This window comes from Thunnus albacares, chromosome 17 (assembly GCF_914725855.1).
Source record: "Thunnus albacares chromosome 17, fThuAlb1.1, whole genome shotgun sequence".
NCBI lineage: Eukaryota > Metazoa > Chordata > Actinopteri > Scombriformes > Scombridae > Thunnus > Thunnus albacares.
In genome coordinates, this window is record NC_058122.1 from 19,067,414 (window position 1) to 19,091,655 (window position 24,242).

Consider the following 24,242-nt stretch of genomic DNA (forward strand, 5'->3'; position numbering starts at 1 on the left):
TTACCAGAAGTGGAAAAGAAGATGAAAAAGAAAAACAAAATGAGGAAACAATGCAAGAAAAACAAAGAAATAAAGAATTCAAAGCTACTTGTTCTTTGAAGGTTTATCATTTATTTTGAAATAAGAAGTACGTTAAATAAAGGTTTTAAGTTAAGGATGTAAGATTTAGTTTTTAATATGATACAAGGCATGCAGTATACACTTAAGATTACAGCCGGCGTATCCTGCAATTACCCTGTAACTACATGTAACAAGGGGGGAACCACCACCGCATATATATAACTTACTTACAGAGAACAATGTAAGAACATGGAAGAACAAACTAAATTAACAGCACAGTTTGCTGTCAGAAGAGCATATTAACCACATATATGGTATATGCTATGTGCTATATTGCTATATTTGTATTTATTTCCTGAGATGAAAGGAGGCCATACAGAGCTGAAGGTAAGCTTGCACCGTGAGGAGCTGGTCGAACACAATTGCCAGTGAGAAGACTTTCAACATTTCAATGACTTCAAAATTGTCAACTTGTGTCTACACCGAAACACAAGTGAATGATATCTAGGGTGGGCAAATCCTGACAGACAGAGCCACAAGGCCATAAATGAGCATCCAGAAATGAGGTGTGCTGGTGAGGTGAACGACAGCTGAGACAGTCTTCAGAGGCCAACAGCATCCATGACAACACACTGTCCCCTGGACCTTTGTTCTGAAGTAAACGCACAGATGTACCCCATATTTTAAGTATCCCAAAATTATACAGGAACCAGGTTAAATGCTGCAGAAGTCATCACTCCATCTTCCCTGAAATGTCCAGATTTTTGCTCAGTTTTATGGTCATACCCTGTAATAATAGAATAGATAGCCCATAGTTAAAAAAAAAATAATTACAGTAAAAGTTCTTTGTAAGTTCCCAAGTTGTTATCCCCTTATTCAATAACTTCATATCTTGTCCCCGTGTACCTACATATATGTATTGGTACGTACTTTACTGGTACACCATTTGTACAAAAGATTACACCCTAACTCTGGAGAAATTACGCTGTACTTTGCTGGCTGTAATCTAAAGCATTACCAAATCTTGTTCTTCTTTCCTTCAGTGGCCTTCTGTAGGCCTGATGTTATGCTAGCCTGTGCTTTGGTCACAGATCAACTTTGAGTTGAGGGCATGCCAAAGAAAGTGCCATTCCACAAGCGTCTGCAAGAGGGGATCAATGTTAAGCCAAAGGGAGCTGTTTCAGGGCAGTTTTAATGCAGCACCTGTCAGGGCTCAGCTCAGGCCCAGGATTCTGCAGGACCTTGCCTGTGCAGCTGTGGGTCCAATCTGAACCTCGGCCAGGAACAGAGGCCAGGACCCACTCTATCCCCTCCCACTGGCCTCTGATCTGACACCACACACAACAATGAAGCTCCTCTGTGGGTGCTCTGACCTCAGCAGGCCTGTAATCTAATGATATGGAATACGTCTGTGATGATCTAGTGGGTCCAGGAATGCAACTTGCACAAGAATGCTTGATTTCAAAACAATCTTATGGGGTTGCAGCTTGAGACAGTGTAAGTGTGCAACAGTCAGAACATGTGTCAAAACATTTAAACTATAAACTGTATCTGATTCTCTTGCTTGTTATCTTTCTATCATAGCCTTTTTTTCTGTTTATCTCTGTTACAATATACACTGGACAAAAAAAAAAGACACAATAAAAATGGGAGAATAAAAAGAAAGCAGAGAGCAGAATTGCAAAAAAACATACAGTAAATCTGAAATCTGATAAAGCCTCTGGGGACTAATGTCTCAGACAATCAGTCTAAATTACTGTTGTACACATCTTGAGTTAAACTTCACTCCACTCAAAACATACCCGCAGATTTTTTTCTACTCTCTTGAATGGAAAAATGCATGACCCCCAGCAACTCTCTCTCTCAAAACTCTGGCCTCTTGAGATACGGAATATTAAAGAGGCTAATGTGACTAGAGGGCTCTGGGCTGTTCTTGCAGGGCTGCCTGCCTGTGAATGTCCATTTATAACCAGATTGGTCAAAATAATAGGAAGCAAGAGCCGCACTTTCCCACAGTACTGTAGGAGGCCAACACGACTTCTCCTTTATAGTTCATGACTGCATGGAAACTGCACTCCCACTAGGAGCTCACAGAATGGGCGGACTGGTGGACCATGGCAGCCCAGATAACACAACTTGACCAACACTGAATCTGATTAGCCAACTTGAAACCAGTCATGCTCGCTGATAGCGGCAGAGCTGGACAGACTCATGGAAAATTTGATTCCCAACAGAATAGTCGTGAATGCATCTGTGTTTACTCTGTGGGCAATGTGAAAAGTAAGATAGGAAAATTTCCAATATAGGTATTTATCATGTGTAGTCTCTGACTTGCATTTTGCCCACTTTGAACTTTGAACTTGGGGATAATAGTTTACCAAATCAATCAAACACGCATAAAGATCATTAAAGTACAAGCCTTATAGATTTTATAGTCTATATTTTATTGGATTTTATTATATTCTGTTTTTTTATTCTAAGGTTTCCAACTAGTCCAGTTCCTTTTTATTGTATGGTTAAGCAATGACAATTTCACCCAACTGCACTATGAAATCATGACCACTTTCTGCTCCAGGTAACTAAATCTGCTCACCACCTGCTATCACCCAGTTGTGCCTAGGTTTGCTCTCTACAACGAAGCCTGTGTGACCTCCACATCAGTCCAGCTCACGTTCCTTACTCAACATGAGTCCTCTCTGACCCTTCATCTGTATGCCTGTGTCTTTGAAACCCTCTTTGTGCTTTTTTTTCCTGCAGCAGGTCCATTTTGTGGGTATCTGATTTCTTATGCTGCGGCTTGGGACCTGTGACGTTTTCGTTCTGGTTTTTAAAACTTCTGTGGCCATACACTCTGGAGGTTGTGACCCCTGTATGTGAGTGAATGACAGGAAGGAACGGAGTCTTTTAAGAGGATTTACTGTGATTTAACACGCTGACTTGATGCTCTTTTTTGTCGTGCTGTGTTCCGGAGAGATCCGACTGCCCAGACCATGTACAGATGGGCAGATTGCATTTCAGCCACTTTTTAAAAAGCCATGCGCACAACAGATACATTTCAGCAATGTCATTGGTCAACTGTCACATCTGTCAACTATATTCTTTTGAAGTTGGATTTTAACAATATGTATGTTCAAAAAGCCCTAATCTCTCTGCATCATATTTCACACTAACCCCCTCTGTTTACAAGCTCATGGTACTCTAACTTCACAGACAGAAATCACTCAAGTATGTCAAGAACGGTTTTTCTGGCCACATTGAATATCCTCAATGTACAGACAGTGAAAAACTGCCCCAAAGTAATGTCTCTTGTGTTCACATTTTCTTGAGGATTCAGATTGGATAGAAGGGCACAATGGTTGCTGGTGAAGGGAGCCAGCTCCCTCTAATCAGTTTGGAGGGCAGCTGTGTAGCAAAGACTCGACAGTTACCATCCAGCTGGCTCAGACTCTGGGAACCAGTGAGAAAAGCTAAGATGCACTTTACACCATTACAAGCCTATGCATGGTCCCTGTCTCTCTCTCTTATGTTCTTTCTCGCTCGGTCTTCTCTCTCTCAATTTCTTTTTCACACACACAAAAACACAGCGAGATCACACCAAATTGGACCAAGTTTTTGACTTTTACCCCCTGGTTAAACTATAATCTGTGGTTCTGTTCCAGGCCTTCTTCCAGCATTTACAGCGTCATGTGGTTCAGGATTCCCACATTACAGAGAACTGCATGTGGTGTGGGCTGCATGTTCCGTTTCCTGCAGATTAACTCTGTATGCCTCCCTCTTTACTGTGACAGACTGAATCAATCTAATGTAAATAAGCATTCCTAACTTTCAACAAACCTATGGCCCCTGAAAACCAAAAGCCCCCCTTAGTTGAAAGTGAGAGAATTCCACCAGGAGATCCAAACTTCCCTCTCTCCCAGATCTCAAGCTTGTCTTCCCACAGACGCCCCGGGCTCAATGACTTTGACTTCCCACATTTAAGAGTACCTAAAAAAAGCATCTTCAAATTGCAACCATAAGTTGTCTCTCTTTTCCTCCTCCCACACGCATACACTCTTACCATCCTAATGGGGGTCCTAAACACTGGGAACATGCAATTCTCCAGTGAAAAATGTAGCTGTATTTCACATTTTACTTATCATTCGCTCCATAAACAACACAGGAACGTTCTGGGAAAAGCCAGTTATGTCACTGTATAGGATGCATACTGAATTGGATCTTCCAGTGAGAAAACAAGTGAACTGGAGAGAGATGAGGAAAGAGAAAGAAAATGAGAGCATGGACATGGAGCCTCCTGGCTGGCTTCACAAAGGGGTCATAGATCTGTTCCCTAAGGATTTGAGTTTGACTCCTCCACTTAGAAATTGATCCACTTAGTGAAATCACTTCCTGTCAGTGTTTACAGGATGGTAAGAACTTGGGCAACAGTGTGGCACAGCAGGAGAGAAGAAACTGGACTTTATGTGTGTGGGTTGTGATACAGAGCTTGAATAAACATTTGACAAAGTTTGCCTGTTAGTGTACAAACATTACTCTTACTATGAAAATGTACTTTGTACAGATAGAGTGATATTCTTGTTCACTGTAAATATATCCACAGTGCAAGCTTTATCTTGCTCGGGAGTTTTTTTTAGGCTTGGTGCGGTATGGAACTTGATCTCTGTGAGATAGTCTGACAGTTTATCCTTCACACTCATCCCAGCAGAGAGAGAGGGAATGGAGTGTGATAGGTGTATTATTGTTGCATTTTCGGCAAAACTATGCTGGCTCATTCATGGGGCCTCTCTGATAAAGCTGACATCAGAAAGACTACACTATAACCACAATCTTATCTCTCGTACCATGTAGTAGGCCCACATCAGGGTTCATGAAGGTGTGTACAAGTTTTCATGCAAAAAAGGGCCAGGGTCAGACGAGGAAGCCGAATACACATCCCTGGTAGACAACACAGAGCGGAGGAGGAAGAGGAGGAGGAGGAAGATTTCATGGTCAAAAGCAAGCGCAAACTGCAGCTGGATAAGCCCTGGTGGTAAACAGTTTCAGATTAACAAAACTGTCTCACATTACGTTTCCTTTTAAATGGTGTTTGCTAGTGTTGCTGACATATCTGGTTGAAATAAACAAACACAATTAGTCCAGCCTTATTTCCCCTTGAAAAGCATTACAAAGTTACGACAGTGTTGCTACTTCTGGGACTCACAAACTTAATCATCAACTCTATGGGGTGAGAAAGTGAATGCTTTGATGGACATTTATGTTTCTATAGTCCCACTGGAAATATTTTGTTAGGGCTCATAGCTACAGCAGAACTGTCACCAGCATCAGTGACAGTCTGTCACACACTACTGCTCCTGAAAGCCCCTTGTCTCATCTGGCTGACTGCTTAAAAAACTTTATGAGGGTCTTAGTCCAACAGAAATATATAAGAAACAGTGACCGACCCTTTCATCTATCTACCTCAAGACATAAATGCACTGCTACATTGACACAGAGCATCAGGATGACAGAGCTGATGATGAGCTATAAAGCATTTCCTTTCTTTTTATTTTTATCTATTATGATTTATATTTTAAGGATATATTTTTTTATTGGTGCGCAGAGAATTAATGCCCAAGTGCCTTGTTGAAACCGTCAATGATCACCAAAGAATCTAAGGACAGCAAATAAATATGCCAAGAAGAGTTATATGACCTTGTTGGAAAGAATAACAGAGCGCTCTTTATAGCTGTCACTACAATAGTGGTAGAAAAACAGTCATCATCTCAAAAATGTGGGACCCCATAGCATTTCCATGTCCTTGAATCCTGTTAATGTTAGCTTTTGCTACGACTATGAGCTGCTCTTTATCCTTTCATGCTATACTTGTATGTGTGTGCGTGTGTGTGTATACGTTTTTATGTTAACCCGCAATCAGGGGAAAAAAAAAAAAAACTGAAATTCAGGTTATAACCCCACTCTTGGCCCTCTGCAGTGGGGTTGTGAGAGAGAAGTTTCTTTCCCCCGGGACTCTCCCACGCCATCTCCCCCATTCCCCCTTCTCCCTCTCTGTATATGAGAATCACCATAAATCACAGCCACATCCAGCTTCAACCAGTACACAGCAAGAAACTCACTCTGTTACATTAATAGGGTGTGAAAGGCACAGTGGTGTTGCAGAACAGACACACCTTTTGCAATAGGCTACAGATATGAAAGTTGAGTCATAGCAGCAGTGGTGCTTTGGGATAAGGCTAAAAAGTGCCAAATGCAATGATTGTTCAGGCAGTCACACACTCAGACATGCAGACACACTCATACCCCTCCTCCTGTTCTCCCTGACTTAAAGGCCAAAAACAACTATACACGTCCCTCTCTTGGGCTTCAATAATTTAAAAAACTTAAAAGATAAATAAATGAACTAACCCCAAAATTGTTGTGCGTGCGTGGGAGAGTTCAAAATGCCCCAAAATAGTCTTTCGTAAGGCGAAAGGAATGAGGGTCTGCATCATTTCACCATACAAGGGCCTGTTCTCTGTACCCAGTTCCCTGCCGAAACCCTCCACCACACCGACCAGTCTGCTGGGTCTTCCGCGCGTTTTCTTTTTGCTTTTGTTTTGTACCATTCTCTTACATTTGAGTACGCAAACACTGAAATGCACACGCAGCCACATTTGAGAGGACGGGTTTTTTGTATGCGTCTGTATGCAGTACATATGGTCCTCTGGCTGAAGTGGCTCCTGCATGGTAGGCTGATTGTGATGAAGTATGTCCCTGTTCACACATGCACACGCTGTGGAACAAACATCCATTCACACACACACTCACAAAGAAAAAGATAGAGAGAGGTACAGTTAGGGGAAAAAAAGACAAATATCAGCAGGTTCCACACGGCATCAGTTTCTTTATAGCTGGAATACATTTTTAAGAAGTAACCTGTCATTTGAGTCATTTGACACTGCAGAAGCAGAAGTGAAACAGTACTTAACATTTGTAGCCAGAGACTCCCACAGTCAAGACCTTTCAGACAATAGAATGACTCATAGACACACAACACACACTGATCAAGTCCAGACACCTTCACTTTCGTCACTTTAATCTTGCTGTGGTGTCACTGCACCTTTCTACATTATGTCTCTTTACACACTTCTGTGGCTTTTATTCACCACTTTGTTTTTGTGTTCATACAGTTTCTTTTTGTCTGCGCGTGCGCATGTCTATACAGCATTGTGTGGGTCATTCATTTAATATTTCTATGATATCATCCTTGTTGCAAATATCATCGATTGCTGTGTTTATCACTACCCAGCAGATGGATCCAAAAACAAATCCAATACAAAAGCACATACAGTTAGAGCCAACAGAAATACTTGTCTGGCTCAAGAGAGTCATAATCCTGTGTTCCTAGACCCTCTGACCTCCAGACGTTTAGTAGTGTTGGCACGTAGCTGGAGCTGTCAGCCCAGCATCTATGGGAGATCTGTGTTTAATTTGCAAAAGGGGACTTTGCCAGAATACAGAGAGAGAATGAAGGAGAGAGAGGGAGTGGGGGAAATTAAGCCAGTACTTTTGTCTGTGTTGGAGTGCTGAGCGGGGATGCATATCTATACTCTGCCGTACATGATAAGGTTGGGGCTGGACATTTCTGAGATATGTGTATGGGACAGAGAGAGCCATTTTGATCCTTCTAGAGGTTCTGTGTGTCTGGTGTGGAAAGAGTTGTGCAAATGGTTGTATGTTTCAATATGTGGGTGTGTGCGACGGTGCAGGAAAGAGGGGGAGTTACTGCGAAACCGAGTAGTTAATAGTCTGTGTTTGTCTGCAGATTACTCTGGCATGGGCACGGGCCCACAAGCTTGTGAGAATACACTGCTCTTCAAGATTACCCAACTGTGAGTGCAACACATCACAAACAGTTATACTACCCAATCATGGAGAGCTGCTTGTAAAAGAACACACACACACACACACATAAAACAAATAATCTTCACTGATGGTTTCAATGTAGAAACGTTGTTTTACTCTCAGTTCCTCGATTTGTATGTCCAGACTTGTGCAAGGGTGTGTGCAGAACCGGTAAATGGAGTGAATGAAGTGACAGGTAACGGTAATTTCTGTCAGGTTTTTCTGGTTCTACTCAATGACTGGGACAGTCAAGCTGAGGCCTGCCCTCTTCCCTCCAGCCTGGGAACCAGAGCAGTGATGCCTGCTTTCCTAAGTGCCTGGCTGCTCTTGCTGGGAGCCGTTCCCATCCTACTCATCTGTTTATTATTTTCCTGTGAGGGCTTGTGTTGTAAGAGAAAGGAGGGGATAGGTCAAGAAGGGGGGAATATTCTCCCATGTTTCATTGACAATGATAGGTTTTTGAACAGAGTCGTAAATATATCTGAAGGGAACTGAGAAACATACGTCCTCTGTAGCAGATTTTGGTTAAGATCCTGCAATACTCATGTAATAATAAACCCTTTAGTTTACTTGGCTTGGATTTGGAGGCAAGTGGTCATGTGAGGTGCCCGAACTGCTCCACTAGTTGTTTTGCTTTATGCCAGGAACAAAACATTGGGGACACTAACCCCAGGCAACAAGACACAGAAAACAAAGTTATAAAAGAGAAGCCCAAAAAAAAGTACATTCACACTGTGCATAATAGGCATGCAAGGATATCCCAGCTTACCTCATGTCCTCCTTGAATACTAGCACATTTTGGCTATAGATTTGAACTCCTAGTTTCACATGACTGAGAAGCCATTACTCATCTATAATTTGCATCATACTTCCAGTCAAGATGAATGTGTAAGACTCAAGCATTGTTAATAAGTCTCCTTGTGTCAGTCTCAAAATTTGTGTTTTGTCAGACTGAGCACAAGAAGAATTGTGCAGCTAGCTGTGTAGCCAGTTGTTTCCACTGTTTCCCTGAGGGCTCTTGGACAGAGTTGCAACATCAGCTGTGGGTTTTGTGTGCTGCAGAGAGTGGGCACTGGGTACATCTGACCTCTGACCTTCCCACAGCCTCAGGAGGAGAGGCCTTTTTGCTGAAAAGGGAAGACCCTCTTGCTGGTCCCACACGGTCCTCTCAAAGTCACATTCCAAGGGATGCTTTTCCCACCATGGACCAAACATCACTCTGTTCTTTCCTGGCGTAAATCCACAAAAGTGGGTGATCACATGAGTGGGGTCCTGCCCAGTACTCATGGCAGACCTGACCTCCAGCACATGCCACAGTTAGGCCATTCTCCACAGGTCAGGGGAAAAATGAAGAGGGCCTGAATCTTAGAGAAAGGTCTGGTCTCTCTAATATAATAAAGAAACATTTGGGTCTGATTCCCTCAAGTACTCACACTGTTTTGTGACAGTTACATGCGGTGTGAGAATGCAAGTTACTCTGAATAATGACAGACGTATGACTACTCTGTAAAGATTTTAGTTTTACCTTCTATTATTAAAACAATCTTGTAATTTAAATCTGATGGATAGGGATGTAAGTACTGTAAATTAGCATTTGTTACACATTTGTTTCACCCAAACATTTCAGAACAGCATTGGCATAATCGAGTGAAAGGTGTTCATTATATCATGTTAAAATCCTGTTTTTAAATAGAATAAAGTAAATTGTTCGACATCTGTACAGAAATCTAAGGCACATAATATTGTTCTCTGACACCAATATAGAGGGAAATATGTTCCTGGACTGTTTTCTTATCTTAGAGTCTGTTCCTACATTTGAATTGGCCTCTTTTTTATTGCCATTTTTGTACAGTCATTCCAAAACAAACAAATGATACTACAGTATCATTTTGTATGTTTCCAACATTGCAGTATTAAAGGCTGTAATAAAACAAATCTGTATATTAAGTTCTTTATTAATACCTGTGGCCAAATTTGTCCTCTGCATTAAATCTAACTTATTTTAGGAGCAGTGGTCAGCCACAGTAAAGTTCATGGGGACCATTGCCAGTTCTGTGGCCAGTGGTATTTCAGGGCAATGTAAGGTTTTCCTTTTACCTAATATGTATGTGTTTTAGGGTGAGCACCCGTCGAGAAACCCGGGAGAACACAGGAACAGTAGACTACAAGATATGGAAGGCTAATCAGTGCTCTCTTCCACATTTGGCCACAAGTTCCCTTCCACATTACACCCAAATCCTCTTTTACACACATTCTTTTTCCACGCTGATCCCTCCCTGCCAATCTTATGCAAATTTTCAGGCATTCAATGATTCCAGGAGGGGCGTTTGATTTTGTGACGACAATCATAAACTTTCCATCTCTTATTTATTTCTTTCTTCTTCCTAAAAATACCTTCTATAGTAATAAAACACACAAAACATAAAAATGTAAAAGATTACATGCTCTATCTCTTGTAATATGAGACAGTAGCCTAACTTCAAATATGTATTATTACAACTCAAATGTGTAGTGTTAAACTACACTGTTTGGTAAGATTATCTGTTGGAAAAGATTGTTATAGTCTGCTGAAAATAAACACTAAACACACAAACACAATCCTGAAACAAAAGCAATTGTAAAACTTTATGATAAAATGTGTAAAACAAAGGGACACATGCACGTTACAGTTCATAGAGAACAGGCTGAGGTTTGTGTATACTGTACAGAGAAAAAATCTTGCACCCTATGAGATCCAGCATCAGCACACAGGACCTGGAGTGGCATCAAGCTCTGGATAGCATTCACATCGATATGACCACATCACTCCATTGCCTGGTTTCTAACACAATATAATGTGTGACATTTTAAGTATTTATCACTCTGAGGTATTTGTCAGCAATTATTGCTTCTCCATGAAGACATTTTAAGACATATTGAACCATGTGTTAAATGTCTGTATACTGCTTAAAATAAAGTGTACCCAGTGGCACATATTGTACTGTAAGTATAGTATTCTCAAAGACACTGCTTTCCAAATGAAAAATAAAAAAAAGAAAAATTTATTTTTTTAACTACTACTTCTACTGTGTACAGTAACATTTAGAATGATAAACTGAGAACAAAGCAAGTTTTGCACAATTTGTGGTACATGGGTTTTGGGTTTCAGTGATTTGCTCTCTAAATTTAGCGTGTAAACATTTGTAACTGTAAAATCTTTAAAATATCAGTGGATATAATCTTTAACTTCTAATAAAAAGCTTTTGGTGAACTGGAGATCAAACTAAATTTGCTATGGTTAAGGACCCTCAAAGACTGCCATATGCTGCCTGTCCCTCATGTTTTCTCTGCTCACTTAATCATTTTCCCTCTTGTCTCTGTAGCGTATCTTGATTTTGTATCTATGTTTGGCTGCACATTATAATAGTTTAGATCCGGAGGCAAGTAGTATTGTGTATATGTGTTTTTTGTGTGAGAGAACCGTAATCCTGAACATCTTTAGGATGTGACCACCTCGTATTCATCAAGAATTCAGCAGATGTCTTCTCCCTCAGGGATCTTCTTTACATTGCAACATTTCCTCTCAGGCAACCGAAACCAGGCTGTGCACAGACAAGTAAAGTTAATGTATGCCATGCCTCAGAGTCTGTGCCTGAGGGAGAGACAAACACTATCTAGATGAGTAGATTAGATAGAAGGGAGATGAAAGGGAGAAAAAAAAAAAATCAGGGGCCGAGGTGGGCAGACTAGTGGTGGAGATGACAACAATATGGTGTGATTTCTTCCTGTTGCACACACAGAGATAAACAAACAGGAGGAGGACAGGAGATGGAAAAAAAAATTGTAAAAATGAATGAAGGAGGGAGAAAATAGAATTTAATATGCAGGGTTAGATAATAAGAGACTGACTGAGAGAGGGAGAGATACAGGGTGAGAGGGAGAGCAGCCAAATGACAGAGGAGTGTTTGTGTTCTGATTAGGCTGAGCCAAATGGAGGCGGCTCACCAATGGAGATAACCAACAAAGACATCTCTTCACTGGGGACAAATCTACGAACATCTTTTCACGGTCGATAGACAGAGGCATTCTTTTGTTTTGATGAAGTAAAAAAAAAAAAAAAAAATCAGCCTTAGTGGATGCATGAATACAGCGCAAAGTTTACCGTTCATCTGCTCTTGAATGAAGCAGATGACGGAAATGTGCCAACTGATTTTGTTGTCTAAGGGCATGAAAGTGCGCACAAGAGCCATTTTTAATACTCCTCACGCTAAAGTGAACTGCTACTTGAAGCGATGTTATGATTATGTTCTCATGAACTGACATTTTGAATGTCTATTCACTCTCACCCTGGCTGCCAAGATGTGATGCATTCAAGCTGAATAAACAATGATGTGGACTCTTTGGGCTACGACAGGCTTTCTGGCATGGGTGTGCCCGCACCCTGTTCGGTTTTTCATCTCTACGGTTGGCGACAGTGAATAGATCAGATCTATGGCAGTGCTGATGGGGTCCAGAGTGAGGTTTTCTCTCTGGCAGGGAGATGAGGCTGGGATACAGCCAGGGTTGCTAGGCAAGGACAAACTTCAATACCGATAGACTCTCTGATGAGCTCACTGTCTATTACACAAAGGCTAACTGTCTCTATCACTTTGCATACTACCTATCTATCTATCTATCTATTTATTTATCTATCCATCTATCTATCTATCTATCTATCTATCTATCTATCTATCTATCTATCTATCTATCTATCTATCTATCTATCTATCTATCTATCTGCTGTTCTCTGTATCTGTCTTTAAGTTCCCCCCTCTCTCTCTCTCTCTCTCTCTCTCTCTCTCCCCGGCTCATAAACACTCACTATGCTCACTTGCATGTTGGCGGAGGCATAAGAGGAAAACACAGGCATCCTTGGGAAGCAAATTAAAAGTATAATCATCCCTTGGTTGAAAATATTCCCTCCTTAGTGTTGGTCAAACCAGAAAGCAAAGCGTATCGTTATTTTTCTGTAAATTACAAATATAAATGCACACTGGATTCCCAGACGTCTAATTACAACATGGAAAGAGAGAAAATCTGATCCATGGTGGAAGAGGTTAGAAACCCAAAGAAAGATGATATGTTAGAAGAAAGTGAGCGCACAGAATGGTGAGAAAGGAAGTGTGATTTGTTTGTGTGAAAGCACACTTTACATTACATGATCGTGTTGTTTTTTTTTCCTTATCTGTATATCTGGGGGGAGGAGGGGGGGTTTGTTTTCTTTTCTTTTTTCTTTTTGGACTCTCCCAGCTTGTCTTGCCCAAAAACAAGACTTTCAGGTTTTGCACAAAATCTGTGGATAGACACCACCAACTTTACCGTAAAACTCCTATTGTGGAATATTACACCAATCTTACCTCATTGCCCATAATAACAACAAGAAGATCATGTTACCACAGCTCAGATTACATCGTCTCTAAGCCCGGCACAATCACCCATCATCCCCTTGTTTGAGAATTATAATGCTGGTACACAGACTGAACCCTCTAATCACAGAGTTTCACAGTCACTGGAACTGGTAGTTTTGAGAGAGTGAACAGAGCGGAACAAAACGATACAGTAGTGGGCAAACTGATTCCTAGTCTGGAAATTCCTGCCAGATTGTTTATGTTCTTGTAGAGCAGTAGGGAAAGGGGACAATGCTAATGTTGTAATGATAGTGACAATGGCGGTTCTGTGTCTGTAAAACAATGTGTATGACTGGCCAGTGAGAGCCAACATTCTCTTGATTTATGTTCCGACCTCCAAACCGTCCTGAATGGGCTTGCAAACAAGCACCTCTACTCAGAATCAGAGATGATGACCCCCCCCACCCACCCCCTCTCCATGTGTGAATAAACAAGTGACCACGTTGGGTCTGTGAGAGGTCATTGCACAGCGGAGATGGAGATGGACGGAGGAGAGGGCAGACAGACAGTGGGCCTCAGACAGACAGAGAGTGAGTGAGAAGGAAAGAGAAAAGGAATGAACAGAAAAGGGAGGGAGAAGGACAGAAAGACGCTGTGTGTTTGTTTCTCCCCATGGCCTCTGCTGCCCTAATGGACCCAGCCGCCACAGGCCAGTCACAGGGCAACTTGGGCTTCTCCTGTTTTGACTTTATAAAGATTGATAGCTCCCCTCAGACCCCAGATCAGCCCTATGGATACTTATATGTCCTATGTGACCACATCTCTATGTTAAATGATGGTTGACCTGCACCTTTTTTCAGTTTTGTCTTGTTACGCCTTGAATATATTTTGGATCCACACATGACACCATGTGGTTGTTCTGTTTGCCATTCTGTGACACTTTACAATTATTCAGAATGAATCCATGATAGCAAGGGATATAACAACTGAAACAGATAAGTGCAGCCTGGTGTTGATCCATCCTGACCTGAGATCAGGCTGAAGCACCCTGTCTAGACACCAGCTCCACTTAATGCCAGCAACCCAAAGCATGCAGACATCTCCCCCTTTCTTTTGCTTCCTCTGTTCCTTTCACACTTTCTATCTCCCATTTTCACAACTCATTTCTCACTGCAGCTCCCTTTTGTTTTTGTTCTCTGACTCCCCAGTCTATCTCATCACTCTTGGAGTCAGGCTTAGGTGTGGTGGTCTGGTGATGACAACAGTGAATTGAGGATGCAGTAAAATGACTGAGCCAGCAATAACCCAGCAACAGAGAAAGTAGACAGCTTGCGAAGAATGTATCCTGCTAACATGCCAAAGATAACTACTGGGGTTCCCCCTTTTTTCCTTCTCTCTACTCATATGTTCCATATCCAAAAATGCAAGTGGTCTGTTAGCACACAGTAAGGTTGCACGCAGGCAAAGCGAATGTATGTTTAGTGGCTCAGTAATTGTGACAGGGTTACAATTAAGGGAAGACCTAACCATGTCACGCTGCCCTCATTATACTGCAATTACGTTCTTGATTGTGAAACAAAGGTACACAACAATGGTTTGATAAGACCTCTTGTTTAATGAGACTTTTCTGTAACTCCTGTGTTCATTCAATTAGTAAACAGGTCTTCCATTCAGGCCTGGGCACCCCAATTCTCATTTTCCCAAATCCGACACACCCCCACCCCTCACTGCCCCAATACCCCCCCCCCACCCGCTGCCCTTAGCCTTCAGCGTCCCACATTGGGTCTTGGCATCCCCCTGAACATTCAGGACACACAGACTCCTCCCCCAACCAACTTGGATCCCCTACTCCCCCCTCCCCTCCACCCCCTGCACACACACCCATTTGATTGTGATTGACAGCGTCTTTGTTCCATTGTGCGGAGCTGTCGCCTCTGATGAAGACACATACACAGAGCTGAGGAGCTGTGCTCATTGTACACTGCACCAAAACTACAGGTCTGCAACCAGTTGCACTGTCCACTGATGATAAGCTCCATGCAGTTGGACTGGGTGAGTGAAAGCAGTCTGGACACTGTAGGGCATGGCAGGGTGGGATGGGATGGGTGGGATGGGATGGCACAGGGTGTGTGCAGACAGGACAAACTCTGGCTAGGCTATCCAGGCCAAACCACAGTCCTCTCCCTGTGTGGACCAGGGGGTCCCGGCCCGATGGGCTGAGGGGGCCAGCTGGAGAGGGAGGCTCAGGGCTGCGCAATGTGTCTGAGGAGGCCGTCATTAGGGTTCACCCCTCCTCATGGATGGGAACCAGGTCACATTCTCTCACACGGCACAAAGCAGTGTGTGTGTGTGTGAGAAGGGTGGGGGTTCAAGGGAGGGGTTTTGATGGGGAGCAGGCCATGACCTCTTTATATCCATCAACAGATCACTAACTTGGCCCATAGACATGCACATAGAACGTATTCACACACACACACACACAAATACACGCACGCATGCATGCATGCAAACACATGCTAATGTGTGCGCATGTGCACATTAACAAACACGCAAATGCAAAAACAAGTACAAACTCTGCAAGAGGCCTTAGCTCTGAAGGGTCATCGCTCCCGAAACATCAGCTATGAAATAAAGTCTACACTGCAAAACTGTCATTCTCGTGCTCCTGCATTCTTCACAAATTATTTTAGTGTTTTTAACCTTAAGTTTTTAAAAATGTCTTGAGCAGTAGAGACAACCTCCTCTGACACTTACAGCTATAAAGCTACAAAATGGTCTTATGTGTGTCTTTACCTGAATATGACCTCAATAGTTTAGTCACTCTTACATATCTGAGATCCTGCTGTCACATGAAAACTCTCTATAATGCTTACCACCAGGGAATATTTATCTTTCCAAATAAACCTTTCAAAGTTATCAATATGAATTGATGTGCTGAAACATTTATTGTTTCAAATCCAATGAAATTTGCTTATAAAAAAAAAACAAGATGACCAGTGTTTGCAAGAATGTATAATCTAAAGATTTTAATCATTCACCTCTGTTGCACCTGTCTATCTCAGGCCACTGAGGATAAATTCCTATACACAACAGCTTAAACACTGCTTGCTGGTGACCCCACTGGTCGGCTCCCTGGGATAAAACAGTGAAATACTGCCCCCTCTTGGTACCCAGGGAGTTTTGCAGACAGAGATAAACCCCTTGCAGATGTTATAGAATGAATAAGCATCTATTAGTCAAAACGGTCATGATATCCTTAAAAAAACAAAAAATACCTCTGAGGATAAATCAGAATTATGTTTATTTCAAAATCAAGTTGCTAGATTAAAAATATACTGTATGATCTACCCCTTCACAAACCTTTAAAATCAAAAACATTCAGTTTATCAAAAGATTAAAAATATGATTCAACAGCAGTTATGACCATGAGAACACTATGTTAAGGCGAACATGAAATTAAGGGCACAACACAATAAATGCAGATATATTCTTTCTGACTCTGTCATACATGTTACAACTCTGGTGAGCCTGAGTGTACAGTTATTTAGGCTACAAGTTATAGCTTTATTATTTCTCTATAATTTTATTGTTTCTCTCTGTAACTGAGTTCATTTTTGTGCTTTGTTGTCTGTCCATGGGACTCATATCACAAGTCCTCTCTGTGTGATCTCTTTAAAACGATGTAGACATCTAACCACTTACACTATTCAGTTCCTCCCATATTGCAATATGTAAGGCATGGCCTTCTCTTTATAATATGTATGTACAATAATCCAATAAAGGTGTGTGTGTTGCTTGTATTTCTGTTTTCATGTATGTATGTTTGTGTGTGTGTACATGAGTTCATCCTGCATACAACATATCTGTGACAAACTTGTGCAATTGTGCATGTTGTCCTGCAAAGCTTATCATGGTAGTGTCTTTGAACTAAAAGGCGCCTCCTCTCTCCATAGTTACTGTTTCTAGTCTACCTGCTTAGCCCAAAACCTCAGGAAAAGGCAAAAGGAACTGGGTGGGGTAAACAACACAGGGTAAGGGGCAGGATTGGACACTCTCCTCAGTTAGGTGAAATGGTGCGTCTGCGCAGGCAGCTGCACGTCAGGCACTTGAGGATGCTCATGGTGATGTGCATGAGAGGGCCGAAATTGAAGAGTAGGTTGTAGAAGGTGTTGACAGACAGGCCACCAGTCTCATCTGCATACTTCAAGGCCACAATGGGTGTGTAGAGGCTGTTGGTCAGATTCCTGAAGCGAGGGCTGCTTGACTCAATAACCTTTTTAGTACACTGGAGAGATGAGAAGCAAAAAGAAGGTTTGGACTGATTTTATTGCATTGTAGGCTGGTTGAATGTTTGCAACAGTTAATGATCAGAGAAACACAACATAGATTTTCGAATACTGAGATAGATCCTTTAAAATGTGTAACCTGTTTCCTTACTTTGGCTATGTCCTCTGGCGTCTGACCCATGGCTTCAAATATATCTATGGATGATGGCAGGTAAACATCTTTAAAATAACGAACTGTGTCGGCATCTACACCTGGATACTCCATCTTAGCCACATCCTCCATCATCTTTGTCTCAAACTCAGTGTGCACTGGACCAGGCTCAATCATGGACAACCTGAGGGGAATCAGACACAGAGAGGCCTGTGAGGGACTATGTGTAGAACAAAGTAAAGACAGATGTGAAGGAAGAACAGAGGAAAGAGGATAACCTACCGGATATTGAACTTCATCAGTTGCACCGCCATACTCTCACAGAACCCTTCCATGGCAAACTTAGAGGCAGTGTAAACATCATTGAACACCACTCCTAAACCGAGAACAGAAACCAGGAAATAAAGAATGACATTAGTGCATTGTATTATTATTCATTCACAGTATTTCATTAACAGCAGTCATGAATCAAGCATCATTTGCACATAAAGGCTTAAGTTACTAACACTTAAGTAAACAATAGGTGTCACCTAGGACAATACAAGTGCCAGACAGGATATGAAAATCAGGTTAACCCCACCAATGTTTGTTTTTATTCTGTGTTACACTGCTGCACAAGCAGTTTCTCCCTAGGGACAAATAAAGTAATTGATGACCAAGTGAGTGATTGACTGATTGTCAGCAGGCCTATTGGAAAACAAATGGCAGTGTATATTCAAATCGATCAAAACTCTGTAGTAGTGTTTTTTCTCTGTTTTAAAAAATGCTACTGTTTTGTAATAAAATGAAATGCAATTGTGTTTTAAATGTGTCAAATGTGATTAAATGTGATACTAGAATCATTTTGCAGGATATAATAAACTATTTCTAACTTCACTAATTTCATAGATCTGAAAGCATGGAACATACTGTATGATTTAAAGCTCAATCTGAGTGATTTTCAGGATTTCAGACTTTGGTCTGCCAAACTTTTGCAGGTCACTGCAGATGATTAGAAGATGTAATCTTGTAGAGTGCATGAATTTAATCTTAGAATGAAAGAGTGATGTCGTATCAAAAGTGCAATAGCAGTCATAAAGCAAAAGTGCTTTACTCTCTAAAACTAAAGCATCTAAAACTGCAGTCTTTAACATGTCTTTCCACCATCATTTAGAAGTGTAATTATCTGAATGTGTGCTCCTGTATCAAACTTTTCTGCACTGCAGATTTTCTTCTGTATTGTTTATTACACACAAACATACATACCCTGAAGACCCATTACACTACTCATGACCACAATGTGCCCTGAACGCCTCTTCTTCATGTCTGGCATCACTTCTTTGATCATGCGAACCACACCGAAGAAGTTGGTCTCAAATACTCTTTTCATCTCCTCTATGCTGATGCTCTCCACAGGTCCAAGCAAGCCCACACCTGCATTGTTAACTGCCAGGAAACACACAGACGCAGAGATGACACACTGCTTGTATCTCCAACATTGCAATCATCAAAACACTTAGATGTGTAATTATTATTTATGATTGTTATTGAAAAAAATGCACTGTTCATGTGGCCTTTCTACTGCATTCCTCATTTATTCTGCAGATTACAGAGTTCCTTATTTGATCTTGCCACCAGATGTCAGTGTGTGACAACAACAGAAAGGTGTGATGTAACATCAGTCCATGGTAAAGGGCTTCTGGGTCTTGAGTAATTAGGTGAAGGGGGTTTTGGATAATGAGCAAGATGGAGGCTGATTTATAAATATAACCTTTATCCAGACTAAAGGTTTCAACACAAGAACTGAAAAGAGTAATCTATTCATGAGTTATTACGCTGAAAATGCATGCAAATGCTAGTTTAATGCACCTATAGCACAAAATTACCATAAAATGACTTGTGTGGTACTTGCAATAGTTAGATTGTGGTACTTGTAACAGTCAGAAAAAGAACAGGTAGAAGACAGTGTCACGGGCAGATGGAGCTGTAGGCTTTGTTTCAGCTGTCTCTTACTCACTTAGGATATCAGTGTGGTGGTCACATTGGAATTTCAATACTTTCCCAACCCAAAATATAAATTGCAAAACCATGGAGATTCAAGATATTTCAGTTACGAATCTTCAAAAGCTTGGTCCTAAAGTTGTATTAGTATTACAGTAATAACACTGTACTGTGATATTTTGCTTCTTCACTGGACAAGTCTGTTAGATATTTGCTGTTACTCTCTCTCATGAAAGTATTACTGTTTGTGTTAAACACATGCTAGTTTAACTGGAAAGCTGGGGGTTAATGTTCTATGCATTTGGTGGTCATTGCTGCAAACATATAAGATGGTCACACGGTATATTACTTAATTATTTAAGGTTACACAACAAAACGTGTTTATACATCAACATTTATCCGTACAGGCGAAGTACGAATCTGGGGAAGGGGTTAAATGAGAGATGCAGGCCTAGTTTCAGGTGTGTCCCACTCACTCAGGATATCAATATGGCGGTCCTTAACATTGTTGATGCACTGCTTGACTGATTCGTCACTACACACGTCTAGTGGAAGCAACATCAAGGTCTTTCCATATGCATCTCCTGCTGCCTCCACTAGCTTGTTCTTCTTCTTCAGGTCTCGCATGGTAGCAATTACTAATAGGGAGAGAAGAGAGAGATGAAAACACAAAGTATTATTTTACTTGTATGATATAGCTTCAAACTTCAAACTACAAAAAGGGCATATACAGTACCAGAAAAGATTCATTAGACTTATACAGTAACATAACCTAGAACTGCAAAGACGTCCTCATGAATGCATGGAGCACAAATTATCAATTAACCTATTAAGGTGATTTTTATTTGAGCCAGTTTTTGTTTTTTTTTGTGTTAAATTTCACACTATACTTTCACTATTCATGATTTTATACAGAATCACAAAGGATATCTAAATAATCCTCCTTTGCTGTGGTTAGAAAACATCTTGACCCAGTGTCACACCACTCAAGTGACACACAGGACTGCGAAACTTCTGATATAAGACCTACTTAGAACCACTAAGCCACTTCCTTAACACACACCCAAGCAAAAACACGCACACACACACACTCACAGTTGTGACAGAGTCAGACGTGTTGGCCAAAGTTCCTTGAAATAACCACGCCTGCCGCTTTACAGGACACATAATTAATTTCCTTTGGACTTTACACACTAAGCAACTTTAACCTACATACAGCACAGGAATCTATCATGACCAGCGACAGTGGCTATCCACATAGTGTTGACTCCACTTTCATGCCTTCCTCCACGTTGTGTGTTCTGCTTACTTGGCTGACTGACGTTATCAAGCAGAGAAAAGAGACAGAGCTCTTGCACAATGTCGATCAGTGGGGGTAAACAACCTCGTATTCACACATTCTTCTAAATCTACCTGTTGTCCCTGACAGATAAAAGCAAACCCTCACCTGATTCTTGTCCGAACAGAGACAAGGTTGGATAAGTAAGATTAGAAGAGAGATTGCTGTGCTGTGGAGTTTTTGCTTTGCTCTGCAATAGCATGATGTTTAAGAATGAAACCATTCTGTGGAGAATGTTGCTGTGTAAGCGTCACGCAACTTGTTTTTGCAAGTAGTCAAATACACAATGTGCATTGATGACATCTCATTTTATTTTTATTTAAAATTGATTTAATCAGGAAGTCATTGAGATTAAGATCTCTTTTCCAAGATAGACCTAAGAACAAAAAGCATTCATAAAACAAGAACACAATAAGCAGACAGAAACAACACAACTCCACAATAAACAAGGAATAAATAAAATCTGGTAAAAGAATCAGATAATAAAGCTTTAAAATCTCCAAGAGGAATGTAAGACTCAAGAGGGGAATTTGAAGTTCATTCCATTTAAAAGGAGCAGAGTACCTGAATCCAGTTCTGCCAACATTAGTGCGTACATGAGGGATATCCAAGGATAAGTAGCTACTGGATCATGTACTGTAGTGACTAGATTTAAATGAGAGAAGAGATGTGAGGTAGTTTGGAAGCTTCAACCGCAAAGCTTTATAGATGAGTACCATGAGATGTTTTTCTTTTACTTCTTAACTGTAAGGAAGTCCAACCAACCTCATGATGTCTAATTAAGTCTAATCTTATGATTTGAGAGCTGGGTGTCCATGAGGCAACAAAGAGATTTACGCATTGGTAAAGAAGTGAACAAGAGATCCATTGTTCCTGTGGCTCCTCGAGGAATTACTCTTGGGCAGCTTAAACATTCTTGAATGAACCACACTGCCTTCCATACACAGAGGTCTTTTTGGAGTTTCTCTGAGTTTGCATGTTACTGCAACTAATCATTACTTTATGCACAATGCAATATTTTAATCTCTGTTGGATTTCCTAAAGACCCTGGGAATGAAGCAGATCAGTTTCATTGCTCAGAGGTGGCTTTCTTGAAAGCAGGTCACACAGAAGGAAAAGATCTGTTCAAAACCAGTGTTAAGGGAACAGTTAATCGCTATTGTTTAGCTCATTTATTTTTCAGTAATAAATCCCACCAGACCCCAGTGCCCCCCCCCCTCCTGAGAAAAAGAAAACTTGAACTAACCCTTGTACAGTGGAGAAACGGGAACAGCGATGTCTTAACTTGGCTATAATTAGTTTAATAAGACAATGTATAAGATGACTAATTGTGAGTTTCACTGTTAACTCAGCCATTATGTAATTCTGGATAAAGTCACATCTAACAGCAAACTCTTGTCACAGGGGGGGTCTTGAAGGCAAACTCTTACCAACAGGGGTGGGGGTGGGAAGATGGTCTAATGTAATTCTATCTGAGGCTTTTGGGTCCCCAATACCTAGAGTGACATTAATGATGGCTGGGAAGCAGAAGAGGAGATGCATAGACCAACAATGTCAGAGTAGGACACCCTAACTCTACTGTGCACCAATGAAGACTTCAAACAAGGTCCTTGCTTTAGAGTGAACCCTCGCTTGTACAGGTCTCAAACTTTGTCCCCCTTTCAACACTCGCTCCAGTGAGGGGACTATAGGCACATTAGACACGGCACTAAACCGGAGCAGGCGGTCAACAATTCACTGCTATAAAAAGGGGGCTTTGTGCTGGAGAAGTCACTTGAAAGAGAACTGACAAGCCTCCTTTTATGATTCCGCCTGGCAAGCGGCATCCTTCCAGAGCCCTACCCTGGAAACTGCGCTTTCAGATGATAATAGTTGAACCAAAGGGGCGACTGAATCCCAGTACTCACAAAAGGATATGGATACGATATCACTAGGGTTAGTTATTTCAGTGGACACTACACTAAATCACTTATTTGCGTTAAGACGGAGCGTTGCGCATGAAACTCAACCGAACTTTGTGCGTAAAGGAGGCTTGGTGCAACAGCAGAGCTTTGCAGGGAAAAGTAAACACGGAATAGGTTTTCAAGCGAACCACACTAGGCTTACTGCTAATAGGTCCGATCAAAGAAACAATGTAGAAGAAAGCGCATTTACCATGGTAACGCTTCTTTTCATCTTTGGCCAGCGTGACGGCGATTCGTAACCCGATGCCGGAGGAGCAGCCGGTGATCAGCACAACTTTCTGCCCGCTGTTCGCCATGATTTGTCCGGATAGGCGCTGTGTTTTTCAGCGGTCCTCTGCTCCGGATGGTCGCTGCCGAGGGAGCTACCGATTATCGGACTTTAAAAAACTAAAGCGGATCATGCAGCCACGGCAGCCATGTGAGCGTCTAATTCAGTCACATGTTCGATAAAATCACTAACCAAAAAACGACGTGGCATGGCAAACACCCCCTTGTAGGCAAGTTTTTTAAACTTGATAGGTACCGCCTGCCTTTAAAATGAAGTTAATTCCTTAAAAATGTGTGTGCCGTGCATGCGCGCACGTGCGCGTTATAGAGGGGGCAGTGCTTATTTGATTTCTGAGCTGGTGACCCCAACGACAAATCACCGTGTGCTAATATACATACAGTATTCACATAGCTCATGATGTTTCTGCTTTACTATGTTATAGTTAATATTCTTACAAGGACTTACAAATTTAGTCATTATATATTTAATAGTAGCCAACAATATCTTATATTTTCATTTTTTTATCTTTAAATTCAATCTATAAATGTCATTAAATACAAAATCTTAAATGAGCTCTTAAGTAGTTTGATCTCATACAATAATCATAACAGCAGCAGCAGTAACAACAACAACAACAACAACAACAACAACAACAATAATACAAATAAAAGTAATAGTCGTTATAATAATAATAATAATAATAATAATAATAATAATAATAATAATAATAATAATAATAGTCATTGCTCGTTGTTGTTACCCAGACTATAAACCCACAGTAATTGCTTGTTGCTCAGCCCCAGTTTATTTATAAAACTAGTCATCCATTGCTGACCCTAATTTTGGAAGGTAATGTTTATAGTAATTTAATGCGCTGTACTGTACTGCCATCTGGTGGTAAGGAAAGGTGCAGCACATCTAAAGAGGCACTACTGAACGCATAGCACCTC

At 41.2% G+C, this 24,242-nt stretch overlaps 1 protein-coding gene across 1 annotated transcript; it reads right to left on the bottom strand.

The window, feature by feature from the left end:
• Positions 1–16,402: 16,402 nt before the first annotated feature.
• On the bottom strand, positions 16,403–23,613 carry rdh8a (retinol dehydrogenase 8a). The gene is made up of 6 exons (XM_044332459.1): positions 23,215–23,613; positions 20,198–20,359; positions 18,987–19,166; positions 18,024–18,117; positions 17,742–17,925; positions 16,403–17,589 (listed from the first exon to the last, which is right to left on the bottom strand). Exons 1-6 carry the CDS (start codon positions 23,318–23,320, stop codon positions 17,362–17,364), a joined length of 954 nt encoding a protein of 317 aa, XP_044188394.1. The 5' UTR covers positions 23,321–23,613; the 3' UTR covers positions 16,403–17,361.
• Between the last annotated feature and the right edge of the window lie 629 nt (positions 23,614–24,242).